At 38.9% G+C, this 20792-nt stretch overlaps 1 protein-coding gene across 1 annotated transcript; it reads left to right on the top strand.

Moving 5' to 3' along the window:
* Nucleotides 1–13688: 13688 nt before the first annotated feature.
* Nucleotides 13689–18385, top strand: LOC101169335 (homeobox protein unc-4 homolog). Its single transcript, XM_023958737.1, has 3 exons — nucleotides 13689–14204; nucleotides 14689–14864; nucleotides 16894–18385. Exons 1-3 carry the CDS (start codon nucleotides 13949–13951, stop codon nucleotides 18028–18030), a joined length of 1569 nt encoding a protein of 522 aa, XP_023814505.1. The 5' UTR covers nucleotides 13689–13948; the 3' UTR covers nucleotides 18031–18385.
* Nucleotides 18386–20792: the final 2407 nt, after the last annotated feature.

Below are 20792 nucleotides of genomic sequence, written 5' to 3'. Positions count from 1 at the left end.
CAAAGCACTGCAAGATGTCAAATGAAATTGCACTTGTTGCATGGACACCTGCAATGTGCGTTTCTTACCACAAGAGTTCGCTAAAGTATTATAAGAAAAACGGACAATAAAATGAGTGAATCATCCATATTTGTATACATATTTTTTGTAAACATTTTTTATATTTATTTTGTTTACAGAGACATACATCACAGGTAAAATGAAAACTGTAGTTTGCATTTTACTCAATTTCCCATGTAAAACCTGCTCACCCAGCTAGTAGTGGGAAATTACTGTCAAAATATGTGTTTTGACAGAATCCACTTTTATTTCAACATCAAATTATCTAAGTGTTGTTGTCAAAATGCTGAGTAAATATTCCTAATGATTGGGGAATAGAAAAAAAAAATATTAAGCAACCAAAAGTCCATATTTGAAAATAAATCTAAGCTTTAACTATGACTGCATTAAGTTTCTTAAAGACACTTCAGAAAAAAAAGCAAATCCTAGACTTTTTCTCATTGCTTCCAGACCGCCTGCAGTGAATTGACTTGGACAATTACAATAACGGGATAATTGCTATCTGTCAGCAGACAGTCAGTGTTAGCCTATCACAAAATAACCAATCCAAAACAGATTCCTTCCACACACGTGCCTGATCTGCATAACACACAGCATACACCACTTTGTAATTATAAATGAATTTCATGGTGTGAGGCTTTTAATGCAAATACTATGGATCTTTTCCCCCCCTTCACCAGCAGAATGTTGCACGTCTGTGTGTGTGTGTGTGTGTGTGTGGAGGATCAGATTGCGAACAAGCTTTGTTTGACGAGCTTTCGCTCTGAAACAAGTTAATGGGATGGAAGTTATTTGCCTCCCCAAGCTCAAGATACGAGTCTCAACAGAAGTGTCGAATTTAAGGCAAAAGAGAGGCGTCATTAAATGTGCAGGGACACAATGATCTTAACACACCGGGGAGGACAAAGACAGACAGATGGAGACAGCAGGGAAGCCCGGCTCTGCTTGTGTGTTTGATGGTCTGGTCAGTGACACGGACTCCATCCAAGCAGGATCAGAGGGAGGAAATTGGAGGACAATGCAGGAAGAGGGGTGGGGGGTGGGGGGTCATTTCAAGCAGTTGGGGAGGCAGTGTCCCAGAGGTGAATAATTTACTCATTCATTAGCTAGACCAAGCAGTAGACAAAATTAATTAACTTGATCCTTGAGCCTCGTGCCTCACAAATTGCTTGTTCTGTTCTCAATTGGCAACCAATTTTTTGAAAGCACAGGTTTTAAAATTAGTTTTGACAGATGAAAGTGATTTAGATATTGACTAGTTGCCATAATGTGTCTGAAACCATTATTAAAAAAAGTTTGTGTTATTTTGTCATTCACTCTAATGTCCATTTTGTACAGTATTTGGTGACATAAAGTTTATTTTTCCATTTTAAATGTTGTTATAAATAAAATCACAGCTTCTTGACTACCAGTAACACAAATTTCCCCTCTGTAGAGGACATTTCTAAACCTGGATATCTTCAAACCCTTGCATACTGCTAAACTAAGGTCTTCTAGTACATATAAAGGACATTTAGGACTTTCCAATGATGCATTGCGAAGGGCTGAGATGTGCAATAAAGTGCAAAGTTCCCCGTGTTTCCAAGAGGGAGAATTTTGAAGTATTAATCCAAATAAGCACAACAGAATTAATTTAAAGTAATGTTGGTCTGTGGATGTTATACTTGGAATCACCTCTTTTTTGGGGGACATAAATGTTTGCTATAAGTTCAGTTTCATGTTTTGATATCTCAAAAACAAAAACAGCTTTTTCTGAACAAAATTCTTCAGTCCTCTGGTTACCTTACAGTAAAAAAACAATAAAAAACAATTTTGATTTGACATTTTTTCCCTGTCAGTCAGGAGAATATTTGGCAGCAAAGTCTGAAAAGGCAATTTCATCCTAAAAATATCTCTGAATATTTTTTTTAAAAAAGGGCAACAAACCTGCAAGAATCTGTACTTTTAAACACTCCTTAAGTTTTTGCTGATAACACAAAGATCAAAAAAGCACCACGTGCTCTCACATCTTGAAAGCAAGCAGGTTAGTTTGACTCTAAACTCCTAATTGAGAGCGAGCAGGTACCGTAGCATTGTGGAAAGGACTAAAGCTGCAGCCCTCTGCTCCTCCGAGGGCAGAGGATTATGTTGCTGGATTTTGCTATTCAACTTTACATACATGACACTTTGTCTGCTTCCCTGTCCTCATCAGTCCTGCATTGGAAGATTGGAAATTAATGCCGCTGCATACCTTCCTGGAGGTTTTGGCTTTATTTAATTTTTTTTTTGACTCTGTGGCAGTGCAGCAAAGTGCAAATTATAAAAAGGTTTCATTATTCAATTTTTGTTGCCTGGATTCACACAATTCGCAGAGGAAAGTCACTGAACTGTTTGGGTGCTGCATGTGATTCAGAGAAATTCTGGGAGAAGGAAATATGTGCATTACAGGTATTTATCAGCTGCATTTAGTTATCGATATAAGACATGCAAAACATTTAATATTGTAAGGTTTGCAGCTGATGAATGATTGACCTTGAACATCTCAGAATTTCACTAAACAAACGTGATAGTCAAACAATACGTATATTAGTCATCAAGAGTTATTGAAATGAATGAATCAAATCTTTTAAGACCAAATGAAAAGAAGATGAAGTTAAATAAAAGATGTTTCCTGTCAGACCTCCCCTCTCCTCCACTGGGTGGCGCTCCTCCACTGACCCTGACTGCTGTCAGGCCCTGCTAACTTTGATTAAGGTTTAAATTGGCTGAATTTAATGAACGCTGCGTAATTAAGCAGGATAACAGCTTTAATTGATAAGTAATTATTTGCCACAAATTGTTATTAATTCTCCGGCTCTGTCGGAGTGATGTACCAACGCTAAACCTCCCCCCAACCCTCCCCCTATGCTCCTATTCTCCCCCTCCTTTCCTTGCAGCATTTTCTGTTTATGTAAACAAGCAGAGATAAACAATTAGGCATATGTTAGAAAAGGATTTTCCGGCGGGGATCATCAGGCTGTGCTTGGTGGAGTGGCGGTTTAAGTGAAACTATTTGCCCTCAGTGACATTCTTGAACTGAACATGTTTTAAAACATTCTTTTTTTTAATAAATAGACCTGACAAAAGAGAGTGACTAAAGTGTCTGTTTTAAGTATAAAAAGAACTGGAGAACTGATTTAGGGTCGAGGGAAAACGGCTGTCTGTCTCTACTCCTGGTGTTGAGGGAAAACCTTTTCTTTTCATTGTTTTTATTGTTTTTCCTTTTTCCTTTCAATTAAAGACTGTCACAAGTTGGATGAAAAGTGCTTTCTAAATGAGATTTGACTGGCAGGTAGTTTGATTGACAAACCAGTGAACACATGACAGTGGGAGGTCCTCGCTGTTCGATTTTTTTAAACGTGGAATGTAGTGATTGTTGTTATATATATATATATATATATATATATATATATATATATATATATATATATATATATATATATATATATATTAATAATTGATTTTTGTATTGTGCTGATTTGAGCAAAAATAAACATTAAAACCAAATGACACTTTACGATGGATGACTTTATATCCAGAAGCTTTATAAGACAATTGAGACCAAACTCATTCATCTGCAAGCTGTTAGAAAGATAGATTTAGTTAAAAACTGTAAACATTTATGACATTACTCATTGCATCATTAATCTAGGTAGGGCAATTCTGTCTTTTTTACTCCTGAAAACAGCTGATTATAAAATGTTGTAAAGAATTGTGAAGAATTAGTGTTTTCCACTTGAATGCTTAGCTACATTTTACATTTTTAGAAAACTGTTTTTTTAGGAAAGCTTGTGGATTAGGTTTTTTTTCATCTTTAATGATCACATCATGTGAATTTTAATCACTTATACAGATCATCCCCCAAAAAAGTGAAAAAATACGTTACCAAACAAATGTGGAATTTAAAGTCCTTTCAAACATGACTGTGCTCTCCAAAGGGATTTAACTGAAATGCAACATTACAATGAACTGGCTTATTGATAAATCATCTTCTCTCAAGTGGTTTAAACTGAGATCTTTGGAGATGGGGTGGAGCCCCCACCCACCAGCAGCCCCGCACTCCTTCCCCTCCTCTGCAGCCTCAGTCTCAGCAGATGGTTCAGACGGACTCCAGCAGCCCGCCGCCGCTCGGACAGGCGGCTTCATTCTCTGTTAGAGGGAATTTGCTTCTTTACAGTACACCTCGCCACAGATGATGAAGAGATTATGATGAAGGAGGCTTTCTTCTTTTTTGGGTTGCTGAATGTGCATGTTAGTGTTTGGAGTCACTGCATGAAAAATCAGCGTCCCAGACTATTCAAATGACTTTATTTCCAAACTGTTCATTTGCATAGCAGATTTCCCTGCGGGGAAGGGGGTTAATTAGGTCTATTTCCGAGCTGCTTGTGCCAAGACAGCCAAGGAAAAAGGACGGTGGGTAGAAGCAGGCAGGAAAAAAGGAAGGATCTCCCTTCCTCAGAACAATCATATTAGTATTTTGGGTATAAAATACCAGGACACAAACACTTTATTGGTCTTGCCAAACCTAACCAGCTTTATTTTGACACTAATTAAGCCAATTCATTTTTACATTTCTTCTCAGTTAGAAGCACATCTAAGTTCATTTTTTAGAATTGTTTAAAATTGGTATTGGCATTTAACCACGCAAACATGCTTTTTCTTTTCCCATTTTTTAGGCTCCCATCATGGAAAAGTTTTGAGGGCAAACACATAAAAATCATTCACTCATCATTTTTCATTGGAATCATGTATTTCAGGTTTACATCTGCACACATGGAAAAGTCTCCCAGCGATTAATTTAGATTAGACTATTAATTATCAACCAATGGACTAAATAATGACTGACTTCATTTCAGCTGGTTAAAAATTAACTCACCGGCAGTAATTGAGTAATTAATTCTGCACTGCTTCACCTTTCTTTGTTAATTAAAAAATAAACATCAACTGAGTTCTCCTCTCAGGAGGCAAGATTGAGGGTCTGGTGGTGCAAAACTGATCTTTGTTTATGTGCATGGCTGACCACATAGTTGCAAGTCTCCACTACATTTAAGATTAAATATGCCGTGTTAAAAGAATAAATAAAATAAAACCCCAGCAGAAAAATAAGACTTAACAGTTAATATTTAAGATTGCGGTGATTGAATTTAAACATTTGACATCACCTGTAAAAACTTTTAAAATAAGGGGAAACTTTTATATTAAAAAAATTCCGTCACTTATTTCTTTTTCTTTTGTTTTGCTTGATACCTGTTTGGGGGTCAAAGTGTTGCTGGAGCCTATACCTGGCAACTGAAGAGAGAGAGCAGCATATACTATAGAGTAGACAGTTCACCAGTCCATTTCAAGGGGAAAAAAAACTCTGTGAAAAATTGATTAAACACTTAAGCTTGGAAACTACATCATTTCTATTTAAAAATTGAGATATTGTCTTTATTTAATTTAACCAAAATACACCAATCAGTCCAGAAAAAAAGCTGCCTGTCATGCTTGTCTGTTTCCAGAATACCAGTTTTTAATGGTTGAAAACATCACTGTATATTAAGCATGAATATGCCTTTTTATAATGAATTACTAAATAAAACTAACATTTCACATATGACTTATAGGCATTTATTTGTTAGGAAGGGGTTACACATTTTACTAGGTACATATGAAAATGAGCATTACTCTAATTACAATTACTAAATTGTGGATCAATTGTCTAACAATCATAATTTTTGGCTTGGTCAATTTTGATGCATTAACCACATGTAGGCCTGAGTACTGCCAAAATTGGTGAAAAATGCAATCGGTTGAACAAAAATTGGCTAATAAAGTTGTTATTAAAAAGTCCCAAAAAAGAAAATATCACAAAATAATCCAAATAAACTGAAGATCACATAAAAAAGTCTCTGACAAATAGCAGTCAGGAAAAGTAAAAAATAAAAATAAAACTTTTGTAAATCTGTAGAACTCTAGAAAAGCCCACTGTCACAGAGCCAGAACAATTCTCCCCAAATGCTGGAACAACACTGAACGTTTGCAGAAGTGACAGGGTCCCAATAACTCCAAGTGCATTTATTTAAACATTAAAGCATGAAGAAAAAATCCAGAGTACCATGTAAAGAACTGACTTGCTTGCTATAATCAAGGTCAGAGCTTGTAAAGCTATAATGACATTAATTATGACTGGACATCATGGCATCTGTAACAAAATTCCAAGAAAAAAGCTTTGTGACTATAATAGGAACTAAAAGACTTAGCTCTCATTTTTCAGAAACACTAATAAACCAGGTAACCCCCAAAACAACAGAAAAAAATTCTGTGGACTATAGAAATAGTTTTTTTGCTCAAAAGCATTCCACTTGGTTTAAATGCTAACATAAAAGACCATCAAATTATCAAACATGCCCGTACCTAAAACAGCTACTGCGTTGGTTCTTTGCAGCTTCAGAACTTGTGACTGACACCTGGGTAAATTTTGTTTTCTAATAAAGCTCATGACTTTTTCTTTATGATGAAACTGTTGTTCCTCAGTTGTGAAAATTCTCATCGGATAGTGAATATTTGTAACAATAAAACTGATTTGATAAAGAAAATATTTTTTACCACAGCAAGACTGTGACTCCAAGATTGGAGTCTGTTTTTTGCCACACAGCCAGAGGTAATTAAAATTTAAGTTTAATACAATAAAATTATTTTTGGGGAATATTAATTACAGTAAGTGGCCCATTTTACAGGCTGATGAGCTCTGTGGGACAAATTTGACACACTAATCAAATGATTAAGTTGAGACCAGACCTTTAAGAAGACAAAGAAATCTGTTGACAGGTTCCACAAGTGTGACAAAAAGATGGAAAAAAACATTGAAGAGTTGATGAATGAGGAAAATGTTAGAGACCACAGAGTAAAAAGGTGGATGTTGGGGAGCAGGAAGCAGCAAAGATTAGGATAAAATGATGGTTGGACTTGCAAAGAATGAAGACTGAAAAGGCATTTGGACTTGGCTGTTAAACAAGATTTTGGAGAGTCAGAGGATGTCTAAGAAACAGAGAAGTGTATTGGTACTTACTTTTCAGAACAATGGATGTCTGCAGAGGAACAAAGCTGATAGATAACTCACAGAAAGAATTTATGGCAAAGACCATTGGAATGCAGACAGAGCTCAGAAGTGAGCATTTGTGAGCAACAGTATGGTTTCATGCCAACTTAAGAGAACCAAAGATGCAATGTTTGCTTCGAGGAGATATTTCTGGAGCAGAACAGAAAAGGTCAGAAGAAGCTTCTTCCTTTTTTTGTAGATCTATGGAGAAAGCAGATGACAGGGTACAGAGACATGAGCTATGGTTTGGATGAGGAAATCTGCACTTTCAGAGAAGTGCATTGGAATTGTGCGTGGCATGTTTAAGTTCTGTAAGACAGCGGTGAGATGTTCTGTAGGTGTGACAAAGAACTGCAACAAGGATCAGCTTTGTACCCCTTCTTGTTTGCTGTGATGATAGACAGATTGATAGATGAGGTTAGACAAGAATCTCTGTGGACCATGATGTTTGCAGATGACAGTGTGATCTGAAGTGAGAGCAAGGGGGCAGGTGGAGAATCATTTAGAGAGGAGGTTTGCTCTGGAAGAACAATGAAGGTCAGCCGTGGCAAGACCATTAACTGTTTACGAAAGCTGGTCTGAGTGGACCCCCCCCCCTAAATAGGAGGTACCCGCTGGTAAGAAGCTAAAATTCATAGACTTCTATGAAGAAATACACAGCTAATACTCAGTTATTCTATTCAGGCTTCATACACTTTTGTTAGCAGTGGTTTTCCATAACTTTTCCAAAGCATTTCACTGAATTTCCAAATCTAAAAATGAACACATTTCATTTAGATGATTGTAGTTGATGCTGCTTAATCAAACCAAGACACATTGTTTTGTGTGATTAATTTATTATGACATGTAATCAATTAATCTAATTCATATATTTTAATCAAACCTAAAATTTTCTATAAAAAGCAGCATTTTAATATATTTTCATTTAAAATTGTGATTTTAAATGAAAATATGGCTTCACAGTAAAAGATTCAAATACAACAGAAAAGTGGATCAATGAAGTTCTTGTCATGACAGAGTTTCAACCTTTATTTTTACATCAACAAGGAGTATTTTTTCAATCTTGAGGAAGAAGAAAAAAAGTCATCAGGGCCACAGTGCTCAAATTTAACACATCAGAAAAAAGTAGGAACATTTTTCTGAGCAATCTAAAAATGTGTAATTACCATAACACATTTTTTTTACTACAACTGTTATTTGGAAAAGATTATAGGGAAGTCAGAAAATATAGCGAAAATAAAAATAAAATTATAGCGAGGTGGACAAAGTTGACCACAGCCACAATGTGAGCATCCAGTAGGTCAGCCATGGACTTTGCTGCTTTGTGCCCAATATAGTCGTCGGAATTGACCCACAAACAAAATAAGTGGACAAACAGTTCAAACTGGTCAATAGAACTGCATTTTGCATTTCTGGTCAGGGGCTTTCAGTAGCCACAGTTGATACTTCTCCTTGAAAAGCCACTGTTGTTAAAGCAATATTTCCCGGCATTTTGTAGCATTTTACAATCCATGTCCGATAGCAGTGCCATGCCGCTGAACAGATGACAACTCGACTTGCTATATCTCAACGAAGAATAAACTTCTGCCACAATTTCAATTCTAATCTCACGTTAAACTATTCTATTTTCAATGTTTCGCACATCCAAAACATTATCCACATACAATTTTATGACTTTTCCAAAACATTTTCAGAAGATGCCACTTTTCACAAACTTTTCTAGGACATAGAAAATTGCATTTTCAATATCCAAAACTTTTCCAGGTTTTCATGACCTTGTTAGCCCTGTATATTTCTCAGAAAAAAACATTGTTGCTCTGTTACCTTTTTCTAACATGGTCTTGACAATCTTTTTTTTTTTCTTTTAATATCTGAAAGGGGTGTGGACTTCCAACAAGCTTACTCCTGACTGGTGAAAGTGGTTGCCACAGAAATGTTGACTCAGACCGGTTTGGACCAATCACTGTTTTCTGATGACATCTGGCTCCAACATAGGAGCGTCCGTATCACCAAAAAAAAATGGTGACTTAAATTGCCTCCATTTCGTTGGAGCCGGAAGTAAGCCATTTTCTTTTGGTGATGTCACACTAACTCAGATCAGTTTTCAAATTCAGTTAGTGGGCAAGAAAGAGTGTCATAAATAAATAGATCATGTTAGATGTAAAGAGTTTTGGGGACCAAGGCAGGGACCCATAAAAGGAATGGATGAGAAGCAGATAAGAAGCAGAAGCATCTTCATTTTATCTTAGCAGAAAGGGAAGAGGAAGAGTTTCCCATCTTAAAAAAATCAAATTGCTTCTAGTCTTGAGGGGTAAAAACTGTTGTGTTTCATTATATTAAGAAAGTTGTATGGAAATATATGATTGCAAGAGCACCAGCACAGCAACGTTTAAACTGCATTTCTTTGACAAACTGTTATTTATCTGAGCCCCCACCAATCCTTGGCCAGGACCTTTAATGTCTGTTTTGACTAAATTAAAAAAATATTTTTTGCTCTTGTTCATCTCAGTGGACTCCCTCAGATCTTAGATGACCACTGCTTTGAATGGTGTCAGCGCAGTGGGGACCAGTGTTTTGCTTTGGTTTTATCTTTTTCTCCTTGAGTGGCGTTGCCTGCACACAGCAAAAGAAGGGAGAGGGGGAGGAGGGCTGGAGGCAAAGCAAGCCGAACCCTGCCCTGTGTGTGAGTCGCCCATCTTATTATCAAGTTAATTAAAGCTAGCATCTGACAATGTCACTTGTGCCCGGCAAAAAAGGAGGAGGAAGGAAGAAAAGCGAATTTAAATGCTGCAGTCTCTTAGGACCTCATGTCAAGGGCTGCTTTTCATTCAGCGCCGCATGTGTTTGGCTCACACAGCCACTGGGAAAGTGAAAGCAGGGGTCCTTGGATTGGAAAAAAAAAAGTGTTTCTAAGCAAACGACAAGACAGCATCAGAGTTTGATTTCAGAAATGGCAGCATGAAAACAAATACACGTCAAAAAGAGCAGCAAAGAAAGAGGAAACAGAGGGAATAAAAAAGGGAGACGGACATAAAAAAGCACCTCTCAAACTGTTCAAAGTGGCTTCAGAAATAGGAGGGGGGGGGGGTGTTAAAGCCTGACAACCAGCCAACATTAAAGACCTCATTTTAAAACAAGACATTGAAATGCAGAAAGCCTGCTCGTGTGTGGACTCAGGGTCAAGTAACGAAGGGATTATACGGTTCTTCATAATAATATTAATTAAACAATTTACATGCTAATAAGGTAACAATTATCGGAGCTTCTGGTGAAAGATTCAGGTTATTACAACATGCCAATCCCAGGGCTATGGGTCATAGGCAGAACAGCAGAGGGAAATCTCAACTCAAATTAACATTCTGTCAGCTCTAGAAATTGGATAAATAACGTTGAATTAATTCACAGTAATGGAAGAGGGGGGTGGGGGGGGGCACTTATTCAAGCAGCTCTGATTACCATTCAGTATTCACCAGCACGAGGGTGGCTCTCTGTCAAGAAATTTAACACAAAATGAAGCAGTCACCGCTTCAGGCAAGATTTGGCCCCTGCGACACCGTTTACAATTTATATGTATAATCTTTCTGCCTCTTCCTCCCTCCATCGCCTCTCCAAAGGTGTCCACCTGGACACCCGGTTGCTCCTGGCCTATGCCATGATTGCAAATCTCCAAACCTTTCATTTTCCATTTTCTAATGCACACTTCAATTCGAGCACCATTTCCCACACAATAGGCCAGGCTCTACATGAAAAGGGATAACTTGAAATATTAATTGCAAACATTTTCTTTTTTTAGAATCTTCCGCATTTTTATATCGTAGGACTCCTCTAAACTCCAACACATTCAGCTCAGCTTTATTGAACTGGAATGGTTCTTTATGAAGTTTACTAAAGTTGTATATCTATATTTTTGTGATTCATCTTTACTGTATTCCCTAAATATCTTAACCTATGGAGATTTTGTATGTTGATGATTCTATAACTCACTTATTTAATTAGCTTTGGAATGAAACAAATGTATATCTATTTAAACCACACAGAGGAGGGTTTTTTTCTGCCCCGTTTGAGTATTACTTAACAACATTTTTAAGCTACTTTCATCAGTTATTTTTTTGCATTTTTTTCCCCACTGCGAACAAGAAACACATTACTCCCTTTTACCCATTATTACAACTATAGTTCATGTATTTTTATTTCAGAAAAAAATGTTTCAAGAGCACAAATGTTATATAGGATGTGTCATTCATTTACCATGAATACCAACTTGCTATTTGTGCTTCCACCTGAATGACCTTGACCTGTGAAAGAATTCATCAGGGGCTTTTAAGAGGTTGCGGGTCTCTTTCAATATTTTATTTTGAAGGGGACAACTTTCAAGCACATTGCCTGTTTTTTTTTTTTTTTTGTCTCATTGCTAAAATATTCCCGTTTCACCCCTATTTCCATGAACAAGTGCTTGTTATAATAAGTGACTGTTTGGTTATATCCCAGCGTTGGTGTCACTCTCCAGAGTCAGGAAGCGGCAGAGAAAATGAGGTTATCTGGTTGTTAAAAGGACAAATAAAATGGCAAAAAAAATTAACTCTATGATTTTGGAGCAATCGAATTTTATAGAATATCTTTATTTTGTGTGATCAGTTCATTTTTTTGTAATTCAGAAAGGAATATGAATGTTCTACATCGGAAATTAGAACGACAGAGCATAAAGAAAAAATAAAGTTGTTCTAATTCGTAATAAAATGTTTTACCTATAATCTTAAAATGGCCTATGTAAAGGGAAAACAGGATAAATTGAATGCATAACAAAATATGTTAATAGATTAAATGAACTGGGAAACAATGGAAAGACAACAAAGATGGAATCCTCCAATTTAAGATCATCACATGTTAAATGGTTGTTAAGTAATACTACTAGGGTTTTTCTCATGTTCATGCATGCCAACAATCTTTAAAATTGGGACATGCTGCTCAACAGGGTCAGTTTAGGCATAAATAACTGATAGATTAGGGCTAGGCCAAAAATAAACATGAAAATGAAAGAAAACTCTGTTCACATCAGTTTTGTAGAAAGCCAATATAGGCCAAAATTGTTTTACAGTTACTTTTTTGGAAATGTATCTCAACTTTGTGTTTTTCTTTGAAAGTTTCTGCATTTTTATGAAAATAGACATTGTTTTTAATGCAATAAAAGGTTTTAACACATGTTGTGGAAAGGTTTGAGTCTGAATTTTTGTAGAGCAATGAGAAAACACACAAAAAAGAGAATAGATCCTTTAGAATAGAATAGAATAGAATAGAATAGAATAGAATAGAATAGAATAGAATAGAATAGAATAGAATAAAATAGAATAGAAATAGAATGTTGCACAGTTGAGCTGTGATTAACACCTTTGCCTCAAGGTGAGAAAGTGTTCCCTGCCTTCACCCCCTGGTTAGGCTCTGGCAACCCTGTGTCTGTAAAAGGGATAAAATAGGTTAAGAAAATGGATGAATATATATATATATATATATATATATATATATATATATATATATATATATATATATATATATATATATATATATATATATATATATACACACATATACAGACATGTCCAACACAGCCTACCAAGAAAGTTGCTTTACTGAGAACAGACTCTTTTTGCTGTTCTTTTTATTACTTTTCATGCTTCCTTATACTGTTCCTAGTGTTCTGGTATTACTCAACTTTTTGCTTAATTTAGTTTATTAATTTGATTTGTGCTTCTGTTTTGTTTCTTTTATACTTATATTTTCCTGTAAATCAGTTTGTGATTATAAATATGTGAAAGATAACAAAACTGCCCTTACTTATACTGACTTGGTCAGTTCTAATCTTTATTTGAGGAAACTTGTGGTTTTATAGTTCCAGCTAGAGCAGCCAGCCATTGATCCTCTCCTCCCAGGATTAATTTAGGACTGATCAAGTCTGTTTCTCTCACTGGAAACGCTGCATGCTGTGAACCACAGTCCACTTTACAAGTGAACATTAGTGTAAACTGTTCAGGTGAAAAATCGAAGTCATGAAAAGTCAGGCAGTGGATGCAGAGGGCTGCTGTTTGTGTGTGAGGAGAGAGGCTTGTACTTGAGAATATGATGTGACAAGCTCGGGGTGGGGTGGGGGAGGGGGTAAATAAAAGTACTGTTATTGGATCAATCTGGCCCTGAATGCCCCTGCAAAAACACTTACAGGGTCTGTAGGCGTTAGCTTGAGCAATTACCTCAATGACGGGAACCGAAAAGGAGGAAGGGGCTCTCAGTTTTATTGTAGGCTGGAATTAAAGGTACTTTCCTGATACGTTCAGTTGGATGTCGTTGTTTGGACAGCTCCGAATTAAAGAGTGTGCCAGGTAATTAGTGATTGATCCAGAAGAGGGAAAAAAAACTGAAAAAAAGAGGACAAACTCGCTTTGCTTTTACTCCATTAACCGCGTCTCTGACGTCACAGTGCGATTAACGCCTCTGATTGGCCGAGCGGGCAGATGGGGGAGTCCTAATGAGCTCGCCCCAAAGCGCTGGGTTAACATCTCGGCTGGATCGTAAACGCTGAGCAGCTCCTATTCAGAGCCGGGCTCCTTCGCTCCGCAGCACCGGTACAGACAGCACGGTGGCCGCGAGGGTTAGTGCGCGCGCGCCCCTGCCGCTTCGCCTTCGCTCCCCTTCCTCCTCCCGCTGCTTCTCTGTCGACTCCCTGACTTTTCTTGACTGCATGTTCAGCCACACTGTCGCCCTCTGCATCTTCACTCGGTCCCCGCCGCATCCCCGGCGAGCATGGACAGCCGCGTCCTCGAGCATCCTCACGCCCAGTTCGGAGGCTCCTTGGGCGGGCTGGTGGGCTTCCCGTACCCGCTCGGTGCTCATCACCACCGCCATCACCACCAGCACGTTTATGAGCTGGCGGGCGGACACCAGCTGCAGTCCGCCGTCCCTTTCTCTATTGACGGATTACTAAACGGCTCCTGCTCGGCGTCTGTGGTCAGCTCCAACCCGCTGCTCTCCTCCGACAGCCAGCAGTTCAAACTCTCAGGTAGGCCTGGACCACTCTGACTGTACAGCATCCAAGTTCGGCTTTTTGGTTTAGCTTTAATGGACCAATTCTTTAGAGGTGAAAATCAATCCACAGAAACACCTCAGTAATGTTTGAAGCTTTTGAGGAAGAAATGAGAACAAATATTTTAAAAATGAAGAAATACTTAAGGTCAAACAAATGACTTAAGCTTAGTTTTCATATTCATTTGAAATGTTCCAGTGTTATATTAAAAAATATTGTTTTGATTTAATAAGTCGGAATAAAGAACATATTTCTGGGATGAAAATAAAAATACTTTCGTTTATTAAACTATCAAATGATTTAAAATTAAACTAATCACCTCAAAAGTATGTTTGAAAATAAAAGAAAATAAATTAGGAAAAGCTAAACTACAGCAATGGATCTTTTCTTTGTGTGTATGTCTGTCGCGCGCGCTTATTAACACGCGCTCGCCTGTGCAAACACGTGCGCGCGCCTGCAGACTCCGGGGACCCCGATAAAGACAATCCCGGATGCAAGCGGAGACGCACGAGGACGAATTTCACGGGGTGGCAGCTGGAGGAGCTCGAGAAGGCTTTCAACGAGAGCCACTATCCAGATGTGTTCATGCGGGAGGCGCTGGCTCTCAGGCTGGACCTGGTGGAGTCCAGGGTTCAGGTAAAAACAAAAACACCTTCTTAATTTATCTTATTTATTTTCTTCAAGGTTGAATTTCACAAGAACTCATTTATTTTGTTAAAACTGTTTATTTATTTATTTATTAGAATTTATACAAAATATATATTGTGCAGAACAATGTATTGAAGACATCCCCATGCTAAAATACCTGACAGTGATCAATGAAAAGACAAGCTTTTTAAGCATTTTGATAATCTATTAATTTGTCATTTAATTAAAAGAGTGTTCTGAAAAAAGGGAAGCAAAAATACATAAGTTCAAAAATAACCCAATACTTGAATTCTATATGAGTTTTTGTGTATCCCAAAATATTTTTGTTTTTAATATTTTAATGCCATCTTAAATCAACTGTCAAGCAATTTTCATTTTTGTATTTTAAATAAACTGGGTGGGAAATCCATGAACAGATCTAATTTTAACCTATAAAATAACTTTTTAAACAACTATTAAAAAGGGATACATTTATTAATAATTCTCAAAAGTTATTAATGGGTTATTTTGAAAAAAATAAAATAATATTTTTTTCTTACAAAATATAAATAGCATTATAAAATAATAACATATTTACTGACCATGATTCATCTCAAGTTAGCTGCAAGATGCCTAGAATGTGATCCAATTGGGTGATTTTACATGGGTTGTGGGCATGAATTTGGATTGACACCACACACAATCCACGTGCTGAATGGTTCAAAGCTGGACAGAAACAGAGCCCTCAGAATTGCTGTGTTGTTTGGGGATTCCGTTTCTATAAACCTCAGATTATTGTTCCTCCAAGCTGCTTAACGCTCCTTTATGGAGAGGTTTGCCGGGTGAAGATATAGAGGCGACGCTAACCATTCCTAAGAAGCGCTATTGTCGCTCATGATGTTGGTCTCCCGCACTCATTATGCCATGTTTGCGAATCCTACTTGCGCATGCTAAACTCCTGGTGTTATCAGCGCCGAACATGCGGCCGTGCGCGCGCCCAGAGGCCGGGGAGTGAGGGCTGGAAGGTGGGGGAAGATCCCTGTCTTTTTTTGGAGGGGGGGGGGGGGGGGGGGTCTGCTGGTGAAAGAATATTCACAGAAAGGATATGCCTGATTTAGCCTTGGTACCGTTAAATGTAATTGGCATAGGTGGTCATTACGCAGACTCACAGGTGATTAACACCGGCGCACATGCGCATCAGCTGCTCCGCGGCTGTGACCTCTTAACCTGATATGGGCTATTGGTGCTTAAAGCTACAGAAGCTTCCTTGTAAACTTGAGGAAATTTATTAAATTGATCTTTAATGTCAGCTTTAGATTTTAGTACAAATATTTCTGTGTTTGAGGATATGAAAATTAATATTTTACACAACCAGCTTTGCTATTAAATAACTTATTATTATTATTATTATTATTATTATTATTATTATTATTATTATTATCTTTGCAGTCATTAACCCATAGTTCACAACACGGATTTAGAATGGAAAGATTGTATAAATGTGAATCTCATAATAAATTTACTTCAGCACACAAAAACTCCATAGTTAAAAATCGGTTATTTTTAACCCAACTCTCATGTTTAAAAGGGACAAACCTTGTCCTGGGTTATTTTAAACAAGCACAAAATTGGTTAAATGAAACCACAATAACCCCAAAAAAGAAAATTGCTTAAAAAAGTAAGGCAAAAATATACACCAACATGAATAACTCAAGAATTGTGTTAAAGTGTTAAAGGAGTAAATGATTAATTAAAACTACAATGTGTCTTCTCCCTGATAAAGGAGTATGGAGTACATAGTAAGCTTAAAAAGTTAGTGAAACTATGATTGAATCTTGATTTGGTTTTTTTTTTGTTTGTTTTTTTCTGAGATACAGCTTTGTTTAGACTTAAGTGTTTCTGGAACTCTTAAAGTCAACGCAGTCAAATCACTTTATCAGCTCTTCAACAACGTGATCTGCAGCGGCCTCTCAGCTGATTACAGTTTTCACTGCTCATGGAAACCTGTTCATGTCTATTTTTGTGTACTTGTGCACAGGTGTGGTTCCAAAACAGACGAGCTAAATGGAGGAAAAAGGAAAACACGAAGAAAGGGCCAGGCCGGCCCGCTCACAACTCCCATCCGACCACGTGCAGTGGCGAGCCCATGGACCCCGAGGAGATCGCACAAAGGGAGCGGGAGAGGGCCGAGAAGAAGAAACGGAAACAGGAGAGAAAGCTGCTGAAGTCGCAGAATAAACTTCTGTCGGGTGAAAGCTTCCACACACCTGGAGGTTCAGAGAGCGACAGCGGCGTCTCCCAGTTCACCGACAGCGAGCAACAGCCGTCAAACGTGAACGGGACCATTCACATCGAACTGCCAGCAACAAACGGTGCAGGAGGACACCAAACCGAAACCAGCTGTGACCAAACACAACATGACTTCAGTCAAATACAAAGCCACCAAAGAACCGCGGGAGAGGGGGAACAGGTTTCTCCAGGCAGCACGCACAGCTCCAGTCCTGAAGGTCCGAGGTCCTCTGCTCTGCAGAAACGAAACCCTTTCAGCGTGGAAAGCCTCCTAGCAGACACCATGCCTCGACGGAAATCTCAGCTGGACTTCCCTTCGCTGCCTAATCAGAGAGCACTGGTGGGTAAAGGCCACTTTTTGCTTTACCCAATTACCCATCAGCCTTTGGGTTTTCTAGTGCCCCAAACAGCGCTGAGAGTCCCGTCCTGTCAGGACAGCATACACAGACTAGGACAACGGTGTGCTCCAAACGGAGGGAGTCCCACACCCTGTGACCTGTCCACCTTTGGCAGCGTCCCCAACCCTTTAGACTTGGACAGTATGGAACGTAACACACAGCATCACCACAGTCGCAAAAGAGTGGAGGAGAGGGACAGAGAGGAGTGTGGTGGTGACTGCAGCAGCAGCAGCAGCGTCCCCGCGTCTCCTTCACAAAGCAGCGGGGCTCCAGCGGCCTCAGCCAGGCTGAGCTGCACGCAGTCCAGCTGCACCAGCGAGGAGAAGAAGAGTTTGGAAGTTCAAACGGAGGCAAGAACCAACGACTGCCAGTCTGCAGAGAGCGACAGGGAGGTGCAAGCCTCTCCAGACCTCTCTGAGTGTCTGAAGCCAAACACAGACTGTCAAGAAAAGCCCGGCACAGATGGAGAGGATGTCGATATGGACTAACACTTGCAGGGAGCAAACATAAACAAAGGAGCAGGACTATAAAGACTATTCAAACATTCCCAAAGCTCTGCCGAAACCCTCTGAAACATATCAGGAATCAGGAGACTTAATCCTCATCTATTTTTTAATCATAAGGTGTGATCAAGCTTCATGGCCTCTGCAGGCTTACTGTGAACCTGTGAACAGTTTTTTTCACACAGGTTTCCACAACCTCTTCTTTTTTTGTTGGTGAACAGCTTGTAACAAATAGGCTTCAATAAAAACACACAACAAAGATCCTCAGATATTGTAAAGATTAGAAAATGATATTTATATGTAAAACCTTTTGATAAATAAAGTTATTGTTTAAATTGAATCCCTGTTTTTTTCTGAGGGAGTATAGGAGAAAAGGGAGTTGTTTCGTCACATTACCGGAGATAAATTCCCCTTTTCCCTCTGTGTAGTGAGCCAGAGCCCGGCTCAAGTCCGCCTGGCTGTTTGTATTTATTGCTTTAACAAATTTATTCATTTGAAGGGCCGAGCTGGAATGAGGTTAGTGGCCGCGGGCTGTAGGGCCCTGCGTCTCCTGCTGAGTTTTGATATGAAAGTAATTATTTTCCCACTGGCTGCCACGGGTCTGGAGGCAGTTTTTCCTCCCCCCTTCTCCCCTCCTTTCAGCCCAAAGGGTTATTAGACATTACCGATTTCTGGTGATACGGAATCACATAAACTTCCTACAATAATAGAATTAGCATGAAAGGCAGGGATGTCAAATTGAAATGGGAAAATAATAGCCGCACCAGCTGCAGCGTTGGTGTGTGCGCGTGTGCGTAAGCGCGCGCAGACATCTATTTGGGGAGGAGGAAGAAGAGATGGAGGAAGATTCGTGGGGCGGAATTTTCATGAGCTGCCGCGGCTGTCAGACGGCCCTTGTAGTCGGCTATATTAAGATAGATGTTCGATGATATCCCTCATTGTTCTGTCGCTTATATTGATGTTGCTGTGTTATCGCCCTATTGATCATGTGTCGCACATAATAGGACAGGCGCGCACCCGCCTGCCTGCCTGCGCCTTTCTACAAAAGCGCCTGGGCCCCTCGTCATTTGTTCTAATAGGACTGTGAGTCCCCTGGGGGAGGGGGGGGGGGGTAACAGATAAGGATATAGGATGAGAAAAAAGGAGGAGAGTGATGTGCTGGGCGTGCGTTGTTATGATTTTGTGTTATTTTTACTTTTTTTTCTTCTTTTTGTTAACATATCGAGGGAGTTTGGATGCAGAATTGTGTGTCTGCGCGCGCACCTGTCCAGAAAAGAGCGTGTTTGTCATCGATTCCCCCAGAAACTGAAATCCCAATTATTAAAACCATTAATTCTGGCGCGCCCGGTGCGCGCAGGAGCGCCGTTGACAGCCCGGCTAAATATCCCTCATCCCTCCCGGTCACCTCGCCCTTTTCTTAAGTCGCAAATAAATTGAGGGAGATCCGAGGGACAGAGCTTTAGTTTGGCGACCCAAAATGAATTTTCGTGCCTGAGTCCCTTTAATAATATTTACATAATTTTCGCTCAGTGACTCCACTGTTTGCGCTGCAGGAAGCGGGGGTCTTACAGGAAAAATAATTAGACAAGAGGACGAGGAGGGAGCCGCGGTGAAAAACAGCAGGGGGAAGACGGGTTAAGACCAAAGCTGAGCACTAAATTCCCAGACAGCTAAAATCAATGAAAGTAATAACCCTATTATTTAATTCATAAGGACATTATTTCCCCATAAGGCCCCGGGAAACGTCCCCTTCGACCGAAACAATCACATTAAATCGTTCATTCCGCCTGCTATGTGTGAAATTCCTCCCCTCTTTCTCTTTACTTTCTCTTTTTTAAAGGAAAGGCTTTATTATATCAGTTAGTTTCAAGAGTGCGATTAATTAGAAAATATATATGACGGGTTTGATCTCCCTTCAGAAAGGCCTTCATGTGTGTGCGCATGCGCAATTGTGTTGCTGGTGGCAAAGTAGAATCAAAAGGGACTCTCAGCAAAATGAAATCAAAACAGTTGAAACTCAGATACTTCAAGAACAAACTGCAGGGATCAAACCTGTTTGTGGTGAGGGCATGAATTTGTAAAACGACATTTACTTGTTTCAGGTGGCTGTGGACCAGTGGGTCCCCCAGGCTGGTGCAATCACAACATGTGTCCTTGCAAGACACAGATCTCCACACTCCTCCCAACATAAGTGATCGTTTGGATTTGCCTAATGCTGTGTAACATTACGTTTTGGTCTGAAGTGCAATATGACCAGGGTTAACTTGTAAGCCACATTTGAAGCCACCTCATTAAAGAATGAAAAAATAGTGTTAACTATTTAAAGTTTTGCTGGATCATTGGTTGGTTTGTTGCCAGGTGACACACAGTAAAATCTTCAAAACAGACCATTTGATTTTGAACTTTGTAAAAGCAAAAAAAAATTGAAAACAGAGATTTTCTTGTTTCCACAACAACTGAGTGGGTAACAAACAATCCTTGAATTAAATCAATTTGCTCTTCATTTAGAAATTCAACATTCATTCATCAATTCAATGCAACTATTTTATTTGTAAGCCATTTCTTGATTTTTTTTTTCTAGGCAAAAAACAATTTTATGTTGTTTCATTTGTAAGAACTCATAATTTAATCAACCAAAATTGCACTTGTTAGACTTCTGCTCTGTTATTTGAACATATTTCATTTAACCAAAGAAACAGGTTTTGGAATAGGGGTGTAACGATAATCAATAAATAGATTTATCCACT

The sequence above is a fragment of the Oryzias latipes genome, chromosome 1, assembly GCF_002234675.1.
Source record: "Oryzias latipes chromosome 1, ASM223467v1".
Classification (NCBI taxonomy): Eukaryota; Metazoa; Chordata; class Actinopteri; order Beloniformes; family Adrianichthyidae; genus Oryzias; species Oryzias latipes.
Note: the sequence above shows the minus strand (reverse complement) of the source record. Positions and strands in the feature narration are given on the sequence as shown.